The sequence below is a fragment of the Copadichromis virginalis genome, linkage group LG7 (genome assembly GCF_057382275.1).
Source record: "Copadichromis virginalis isolate Kocher_CV1m ecotype Utaka linkage group LG7, C_Virginalis_male_GT1.1, whole genome shotgun sequence".
NCBI lineage: Eukaryota > Metazoa > Chordata > Actinopteri > Cichliformes > Cichlidae > Copadichromis > Copadichromis virginalis.
In genome coordinates this window covers 46,361,198-46,371,283 of record NC_140624.1, presented here as the reverse complement: position 1 = coordinate 46,371,283, position 10,086 = coordinate 46,361,198, and the positions used below count along the sequence as shown (strand labels likewise).

The window sequence follows — 10,086 nt, the reverse complement described above, 5'->3', positions numbered from 1 at the left end:
TAAACTACAGTGGTTAACAGATTTATTAGACTATACCACCCAGAGTAAAGTTTACGTGAGAGTTGCCCTAATATTAACAGTATTGCTAATCACTAAAATCATATTTTATGTTTCTGTAATGGTTAATACACAAGTATGCACTAGATCTCTATTTAAATATTAATATTTCTATTTTATTGCTAAAATATTTTGATTGTCACCCGTGAATTTTCTAATTTTAAGATTATAAATTGAAGTTGTATACTTCATGAACAGAAAACTTTGTTTTTAGTGGTTGAAAGTTCACAACATTATGATAAAAATTCATGTTTTTAACAGGTGTTCTAATAAATTTCCTAAGTGCTGCAAATATGTTTTATAACTAATTTCAGTGTGTGAAAATTAGGTGTGGTCATTCTTGTGTTTTGGGAGTATAGCTTCACTGTGTTTTTGAGGCTGTTATGAGGCGTGTTGTAGTGCAGATGGAACTGAAAGAAGATTCACAAACACAATTTATTTTTTTCATCTGAAAAGATACACTTGATTATGCTGTCTCACCTACTACTACTACTACTACCACTACAACATCAGTGGGGTCTTCTCCATGCAGCTTACAATGAACTTTTTTTTTTATTTCAACCTATAACAATTATCATTGAACTAAAACGAAATTTTAGAATGTTGTCGCCACCTGGTGGACAGAGGGAGCGTCGCACGAAGTCACTGAATGCCATTCTTGCCATCATGTGATTGCTATAGCACAGAATGTGTTCATTTTCCAATGAAAATTGACTCTTTTTGTTATATTAACTTAGATGTAATTTTCATAGATCTGATTAAACTTAGATAAAAAATGCTGTAAACCAAACCACCTAACATCTATCTAAATCTAGCAAGAAACGTATAAGCACAAGTTTAAAGGTGGTATTTTTCATGTACGAGTTCAGATACCATATAGGCCTCATATACAGTCCTTTGTTCTAAGTTTTTCTCTCTAGGTGCCTCCGGGCCCAGTAAACACAGCCCCCCCCCCCACTGGTGTGTGCTAGCATAAAACAAGCTAAAGAATATAAACAGAAGAAATCGCAGTTTTAAATAAATGTTTCTATGCTTTGAGGAGACATTGTCATAGATCACATTTACTATTTTCCAGTCACATATCAGGGAGAGTCAGTTTTCTCAGATATTGGTAAATGTGAGATTTTACATTAGCACCCTAAAATATCTTTTCCGTTAGCATTTTTAACACGGTTAGCATTAGCTTAGTAATGTAAAGTTAGCTCTAAATAGGCATAGCTGTTTTAATGCGTTTTCCTCTTTCACAGTAATAGTCCCCGTTAATATTTTTAATTTGAAATTAATAAAATATACAGAGAATAAGGTAAATTTATGACATATAGTTATTAAGACAAATCATTGATGTATTGCTAGAATACTAAATTCTTGTTATATTAAAAATAATCTGTTTCGACTTTCTCATTGTTGCGGGCAGCAATGTAATCTTAGTCCAGATCAGTTTAGTTTATTTTGTAAATAAGAAGAACATGTAATAAAGTGTTTTTCCAAATGCTAAAAGAAAAATATCGTGTAAATAATGTGTTGCATAAGACGCAACGTCCTCACAACTCTTTTGAAAATAGGAAGTGGTGTTTTGTGTCGTTTTGTGTCGCTTGATTTTCTTTTTTTTAACCAGCTCTCAGCTCCGCGAACGTTCACTACCGAGTGGAGCGCAGCAGAGAGCAGTCAGCCCGTCGTGTCTCTACCCGAGGCCGGATGGTAAAATCCAACCTCCAGCGGATCCTAAACAGTCATTGCTTTGCTCGCGAGAAAGAAGGAAAAACGCAGCCTCTTACTATCATGGCGAATTTGAGTAGCGGTATTTGTGACATGATTGGGAAGTAAGTACCATCACCTCGCCTAAGCTAACGGCTAATCGCGATGTGGGGGGAGGGGTGGCTAAGCTAGCGGCCCACCAGAAAAGCGGAAGTAAATAGCATTTAAGTAGAACGCAGTATCATCAAATACCCTTTAGGTCACACTTTTTTGTCTGTTGTGTTTTTAATATTCTTTTAAAAACTCTTATATTGAAAGTACGTAGGCTTGTTGTGTGACCCCGAGAAGCAGTTTAACCAGCATTAGTTAACGTTAGCCGCAGACGTCGTTGAACTTGAGTTGCGTCACTGCAGTTAGCAAGTAGGCAGCATTTAACAGTTAATCGCTTTGTCAAAGAAAGTAAAAAGAAAACACGCAATTTAATACATCATGTTGTGAAATACGTGCCGACAACGTAAACTGATATCCTTCTTGAATGAAGCAGATCTTTATACGGCAGCTGTCGTGTGACATTGTTAATGCTTAAAACTCGCCTCATCGGGCTGTGCGCATTGAAACAGGGAAACAACGCTAGTCCCGCTGTTCCCGTAAACATTTGGTGGCCCCAGATAAATAAAGGACGGAAGCGAGAGGTATGATACCACTAGACTGATTTTAAAAAGGTGAACACGTTTTGCTGACTTTGCCATCGTGAGCTGACTCGGTAAATTATTACGCAACTGCCATTTTACTGAAGGTGACGTGAGAAGATTACTGTACACAATGATGGACGTACCATTATAAATGCGCACACGTATAACACTGTAACCGAAGAGGACGCTCAATACTAAAGACTTTTTGGGGTGGTTTTTATCATTTGGTGTCAAATTTCTAAATGACAGACAAAATATAGGATAGAAGTTCTATTAAGTAGTCATTAGAGTATTAATTTATGTCACAGCTACTGTACGTACTACTGAAATATCTCTGAAATATTTAAAATTCTTATTAAATCGTTCCTTTTTGTCTAATCACTCTCAATTTGAGATTGTTCTTTTACTTTTTTTTTTTTTTTTAAGTAAAATAAAGAGTCAGAATTTCCTTAGTTTTTCTTCAGTTCCTGCTCCTTAATTGTGTGGATGTGATGCTACTTTTGTATTCACACTAAGCAGAGTAGAGTGTGAATAAAGCAGTGCTTTATCTAACATCAGATTTAAGTTTAGCCACAAGGTCAGGAGGTCAGCCCTCTGCTCCTCTAGTCTTACATGTTGAAGTGTCCTTGGGCAAGATCCCGAACACCAGTTTCCCATGGTGCCTGTATTGTAGTGTGAGCTAGACAAAGATGCTTGTTATAGGAAAGCCCTTACTGTGTTCAAAGTTGGTAGAAAAGTGCTATTTAATTGGGGGGAACAAATAATAAGGAGCAGATGATTTAATCAATATTGTGAAAAGTAATCAGGCTCAGCTTACTAGTGATCACTAAGTTATTGTATTGATAGGCAGTCATGTTACACAATCATCTATAACAAAAGGCCTACTTTGATCAATGCTTTGTTCTCAAAGAAGTTTGACCTGTCAGTGTAACACACCACAAGATGGTGTTAATCTATGAGTTTGCATCACAGCACGTAAAGGTTTAGTTTGTGGATTTGGCCGTTTGACTGTATTAAGCTGTTAATTTAAACTAGGTGAATTAACCACACTCAAACTGGAGCTTGAGAGTACAAATCCACGTTTGCACTTTTAAAAGCAAACGCTTGTGGCTGTTTGCCTCCCACTTCATCCTTCTGCTTTGGTGTGCTGGCTCCTTTAGATGCTTTGTAAACATAGTGCCATTGTTGTGGGAACTGAAACTGTAAATTATTTAAAAGACCAGACCTGCTGGTGTTTGTTTGTAGCCTTTGCTAGTTTAGTTTGTCAAAACCTTTTTGGTAAGCATAATTTCTAATCTTGTGTTTGTTTTTAAGATAATTAAACTTCACAATATTAAAAAAAAAAAATCAGTGTGATCAAACACTGTAAGAACAAGAACTTCCTTTGAGATGAGTGTGCCCAGTGCAACAGTGGTTTGGGTTATCTGTATCCTAGGGTGTTAAGGTGTAGACACAGCAGCTGCTTCACAGTTCAAACAAAACAGTTGCACGTGACCCATCGGGGTTTTGTTGGCTCCGCTGTGTGCCATAAACATCCTCTATAATTCATTGGTAGGAATAAGAGCCTGCAGGTAGTTTTCAGTAGCGCACAATGTGAAATGCTTCACAAAATCCTCAAAAAGAAAAAATTCCAGGAAATGAATTTCTGCTCCTCTTCTTTGAACACACAGGCCGAGTATGTGTTTTTCTGCAGTCCTGTGACATGTATGTGCCTGTACTTGCACGAAAGATCCCTCACAAAGTAAGGGTGCAGTTTGTGTGACTACATTTTCTTTGTCTGCTCTGCCTGCAGCCTTTCCCTGCACTGTAGTAGTACCCGCGGCCCGGGGCCTCTGTGGTGCTCCTGATGCCCCTCTCCCACCCCTGAAGATCCCAGGTGGGCGAGGGAATGGCACACGGGATCACACTCCTTCAGCTCGACTGCTCTACTCAGTAAGTTGGAAGAAATGCCACTTTGTGCAGTGTTTTCAGGGGTTAATATAATAATGTGATGTCACAGACTGCTGTTTTCACGTGTGGTGTTTCTAAATTCCAGGATCGAAAGTTGACTGTAACGGAGGAACCGCCAGGGAACGGTCGCCCTGGGATACTCCACTTCCAAAGTCGTCCTACCGTTACCAAGACAATACAGTGGGATGCTGTCCTAAGCAGCAGTGCACTCTACGTGGAGATACCTCTGGACCCTCTTCCTGATGGCAGCAAGGAGAGGTGAGGCCTGATTAGCAGCAATATGCAGAAAATACCTGCAGATCTCCAGGTTGGCAGATGTGAGGTGCCTCATGAGCAGTCACAAGCAATTAAAGTTAGAATAATTGGTGTGTGCATTTTATGATTATGATTGGACCCTGGCGCCTTTGCACGCTTTAAACTTTGATCTGTTGTAAAATCACATTTTTGCTGACCATGAAACATAGCAGGCGAAACCAAAAGCACAGCGTATACAGAAATCAGGAAAACTCATCTAATCCTCTGAGGATAAGCTCCAGATTCAGTGAGAAAGTCAATTGTGGTTGAGCGTGCTTCTTGCAGGCTTGTTTTCCATTTTCTAAGCTAAGCTGCCCTTTTTTCTCCCTGCAGTTTCGCAGCTCTCTTGGAGTATGCTGAAGAACATCTGAAAGTCGTTAGCGTGTTTGTCTGCTTTTACAAGAACAGAGATGATCGTGGTATGTGCCAACAGCGTTTTTTCTTTTTCTTCACCTATTTGACTCTGTGTCCACCCTGTAAGACAATGTTAATTTGGACTTATGTATTTTCAATCATTTTAATGTGTCCACCTTCTCATTCCAGCTAAACTGGTGCGTACCTTCAGTTTCCTGGGCTTTGAGATTGTGAAACCAGGCCATGCCCTCGTCCCACCTCGACCCGACGTTTTCTTCATGGCCTACAACTTTGACAGGGACTCCTCAGACGAGGAGTAGCCCGCCGGACAACCTCCCCTGCTTACGTCTTTTGTTTTCCTTACTATTGTATGGTTTCCCCCATTCAGTCGCAGCTTACTCACATACTGTCTGTGTTAAACCCTGGGCTGTAGCTCTGTATGCAAGTACTCACCTCCCCATGCTTTTTGTGTTTAAGGGAATAAATTGTAAGCTGTGTGTCTTCTGTTTTCAGCATCTATCCTTTGAGGGTTTTTTTTGTTTTATGTTTTTTCATAGTGTTTTCCATTTAGTCGTTTTAAAAGGAGGGATTTTCTTTTTTGACTTAATGCAGTTGTCATGGCTTTTAGGTTAAAGTCTTTATTTCCTTTCACAATTGAGTTGGAGCAGTCTTTTGTTGAATGTACAACAAAAAAAGTCATCAGGTTTACACTCGGGTACTCCAGCTTTCTTTTGATTGGCTAAAAAAAAAAATACATTAAACTTCTCCCCATATCTCTATGTCCACCCCCCCCTCTCTGAATTGATTTGAAAAAAAAAAAACACCTTTCAGCAGGACCAGTTTCATTTTGCAGCACCAATATCCTTCTGGTAATATTGTGGATTTGGAAACTTTTAAGCCACACTCCTGATAATTGGTACTTTAGAGCTGGATAATGAATCCATTTCAAGTAGAAGTGGAGCGAAAAAAGATGAAAGCTACTGCATGTGTCTGATGTAAGTGCTTCAGTTTCAAGTTAAACATCTTGTGGAGCATATTGGTACAAAACGCAAAAAGGAAAGTGAATAATCCAAAGTGCTTTTGCTTCTTTCTGCCATGTAGATCTGACAATATTGTGAAAGTTTGTTTTTGAAGGATGTAATGTTTGGATTTTTCTTTTTCTCAGATAAGCATTCCTTTTTAACTACTTTATTTTCATGATAGTATTGAATTTGTTGTTCACCTGCATAGTGGTACCTGTTGTGCTTCTGTGATAATAAAACAACAAAACTGATCATTGGCCTTTGTATTTGTTTATCCAATGCTTTTAAATTCAGCTGTGGTGTCTTGAGTTTTTAGCAGCTGTATTTTGTAGCTAATTTTTATGCCAAATATGATTGTGGGAGATGCTTTAATGTTTCTGTACATTTTAAATATCATATACCTTTGTTTGACCTAGTCATGTTAAAACTAGGCTACATCATAATGCAATTTGTGCTGCTCGCACAAATATATATGCAGCGATGAAGACATTGAGACTGTGAAATACACTTGTACCACCAGGAGGCTCCACGGCACTCGATGTGATTTTTAGCCCGTTAGATGGCTCCACAGATCAGCCAGGTTTTCCTTACAATTTTGTAGAACGGCCTTCAAGTAGTTTGCGTTTCATAAGTTGGGTTTCTATTATGTATCCGATTTTAATGTGCGTAAGTTTCCTATGACAATTATTATACTGAATTGTGTATTTCTTCTGTAACCCTGTAATGATGCACTTTCCGTCTGAGTTTTAATCTTAGTCAACAGTAATTTTAAAGTTTAGCAATTGCACGTGTGAGACGTGCAGTTGCTAAACCCTTCTGAAGGTTACGTCCTTATCGCCTTTATTTCTGTCACACCTTCATTTCAGTAAGATGGTGTGATGAACTTGGGTTGACTCACACGTGTGTACTCTGTACTGTTACCTTGCAGAGGAACCATTTGCATGTTAATAAGTGTTCACAGTGTGTGGTTTACTAAAATTAGCTTCAAGGCCATGGACTCCCATGGTACACCCACAGGTGATTGCACTGCTCTTGATTAACATTATCATACCTGTAATCTCAGGTTTGTGGTCTGTAATGTATTTTATTGTTGGATATTTCACTTGAATTCTCTTTTATTTGTGTGACTCTACTTGGAGTGCAAAAACAGGACCCTGCAGGCCTACCATTGTTTTTCTGAATGCATGTATAAAAGGTATGGATAAAAAAAAAAAACTTATCATTTATGACCCTTAGTCGTGAACGAGACAAACTAATGGAATTTGTAAATGTTTGCATTTACAAATCCTTTCAGTACTATAGAATAAAATTTCTACAAAGGTGTAATCTGTTTTTAAATGGCAAATTGTAAAATATATACTGCTAAAAAATTAAAAACGTTTTAGTCAGAGTACAGCATCAAGTCAATTAAACTTGTAGGATATTGATCTGGTCTGCTGGTTCTTAATCAGATTCAGCCGCTTTAGGGTTAATGAAGTTAACAACAGGCGCACTAAAGGGCTAACAATGAGACAACCTCCAAAACAGGAATCATTTTAAAGGTGGAAGCTACTCACACTCTTCACCTTTTGTTTTTTTCCCCACATATTTTGCATTTGACTAGGGTCAGTATCACTACTGGTGGCATGAGGTGATACCAGGACCCTACAGATGTTGCACATAGTCGCACTCCTCCAGGATGGCACAATAACATGTGCAGATTGGCAGAAGGTTTGCTGTCTCCCAGCACAGTCTCAAGATCATGGAGCAGATTCCAGGAATCAGCCAGTTACTCTAAAAGAGCTAGATGGGGCTGTAGAAGGCCCTGAACCCATCAGCAGTACTGCTATCTGCCCCTTTATCCAAGGAACAACAGGACAAGCAAAGCCAGAGCCCCATAAAATGACCTCCAGCACACAACTGGTGTGAAACAGACTTCACGATGTCCTCTAGTGGGCCCTGTGCTCACTGCCCGGCACCGCGGAGTCTGATTGGGATTTGCCATAGAATACCAGAATTGGCAGTTCCATCACTGGTGCCATGTGCTTTTCACTGATGAGTGCAGGTTCACCCTGAGCACATGTCTGCAGAAGTTGTGGAAAACGTTAACGTTACCCACTGCCAGTCCCTGCCAGTGCATTGTGTCCTGGGTTCCTCCTGATGCACGACAATGACCGCTCTCATGTGGTGAGATTATGCAGGCAGTTCCCAGAGGATAAAAGAACAGATACCATTGACTGGCCCCCCACACTCACCTGACCTAAACCCAACAGAACACATCTGGGAGGTTATGTTTTGGTCCACCTGACGCACCAGGCTGCACCTCTAGACTGTCCAGGAGCTCAGTGATGCCCTGGCTCAGATCTGGACCAAACCATCACTTAAAGGCAAACTTAAAGATTTAGTGCTAAAAATTTGTAGACACAAAGCTTAAATCATCTCTTTTTCCTGTTTCTTGTTAACAGTAGAAAATGGTGATAAAGTGTTGATTTAAGTTACATAATTCCTTTTCAATATGGCAAAGAGAAGACTGCCTTTTCAGATTTTATTCTGGAAGAAAGAAAGAAAGAAAAATAACCAGGTGACATAGTACCTCATCCAGCTGACAATCAATCACAATTTACAGATTATTGCCCATAAACTGACAAGCACAATTTTGATGAAGACCCATTAAGTGATCACAGCAAACATTTCTAAAATCAGAAATGACTAAACTACATTTTAACCCCTGAAATGTGGCAAAAATGGCTCAAATGGGAGTAGGTGCTAATATTCAGATGGCCAGTCTTCCTAAGGGTAGCTTGCATTAATTGGAATTGTATCAAGTATGAAATGCTGTAGTGAAATTTCAAGTCTTATCTGTATTAGAGCTTTTGAACTCTAGTATAATCTTCAATTTGACAGGAAACCAGTAATTTCCTCTATTGGTGCCCTACATTGTTAAATAATTAAATACATTCGGTTGTCAAGACATCTATAGAGTGTCATGGGATTTACACTCACTTGCCACTTTATTATGTACTAAAATGGACTCCCTTTGACTTCAGAACTACTTTAATTCTCTGTGGCAAAGATCTCCCATTCCTCCACATCCCAAAGGTGCTCATATGCATTGAGATCTTATGACTGTAGAGGAAATTTCACTGTAATGTTTAAGAAACTATGATCCTGCTGAGAGCAGCCATCAGACAGTGGGTACACTGTGGTCATAAAGGGATGGGCACGGCCAGTAAGAGTACTCAGAAATGCTGTGGTTTAAACGAGGCTCAGCTTTTCTGTTTACACACCACTCTGCATTTAATCATTAGTTATTAATCTCTGGCTCTCTTCCACAGTGTGTCTGTTGTCCAGTCCTCCTCTCCTCAGCCCCAACAGGCACGCCAGACAGCCGCCTCTCCCTGAGCCTGGTTCTGCTGGAGCTTTCTTCCTGTTAAAAGGGAGTTTTTCTTTCCCGCTGTCACCAAGTGCTTGTTCAAAGGAGTTCATCTGATTCTTGGAGTTTTCTCTGTATTATTATAGAGATTCTGCTTTATAATATAGAAAGCACCTTGAGACGACTGTTGTTGTGATTTGGTGTTATAAAAACAAAACTGAACTGAATCGAGCTGATACTAAGGGGCCCAAAGCTGAGAAAATATCCCCCAATTCATTACATCATCACCACCAGCCTGAACTGTTTACACAAAAGCAGAACAGATCCATACTTTTATTTAGTTACTGAAAATTTCTGACCCTACTGTCTGTGGCAGCAGAGATAGAAAATCATCAGACCTGCAACATTTTTCCAATTTTGGTGAGCATGTGTGAACTGTACCCTCAGTTTCCTGTTCTTACCTGACAGGAACGGCACCTGCTGTGACTTTTCTGCTGCTGTAGCTCATCTGCTTCAAGGTTTGACATGCATTCAGAGATGCTGGTCTCCTTACCTTGGTTGTAATGACTAATTATTTGAGTTACTGTTGAGCTTCGAGCCTTCAGCTCAAAGCAATCTGGCCATTTTCCTCTGACCTCAACAAGGAGACTGATTGGATATTTGTTTTACC

General features: G+C 39.5%; 1 protein-coding gene across 1 annotated transcript; it reads left to right on the top strand.

Moving 5' to 3' along the window:
- The first annotated feature begins 1,671 nt into the window (after window positions 1-1,671).
- On the top strand, window positions 1,672-6,315 carry oaz1b (ornithine decarboxylase antizyme 1b). The gene is given in 6 exon segments (XM_085463755.1): window positions 1,672-1,877; window positions 4,237-4,288; window positions 4,290-4,376; window positions 4,480-4,652; window positions 5,022-5,107; window positions 5,232-6,315. Coding segments are annotated over 6 exon segments (654 nt in total). The 5' UTR covers window positions 1,672-1,752; the 3' UTR covers window positions 5,363-6,315.
- The last annotated feature ends 3,771 nt before the right edge of the window (window positions 6,316-10,086 follow it).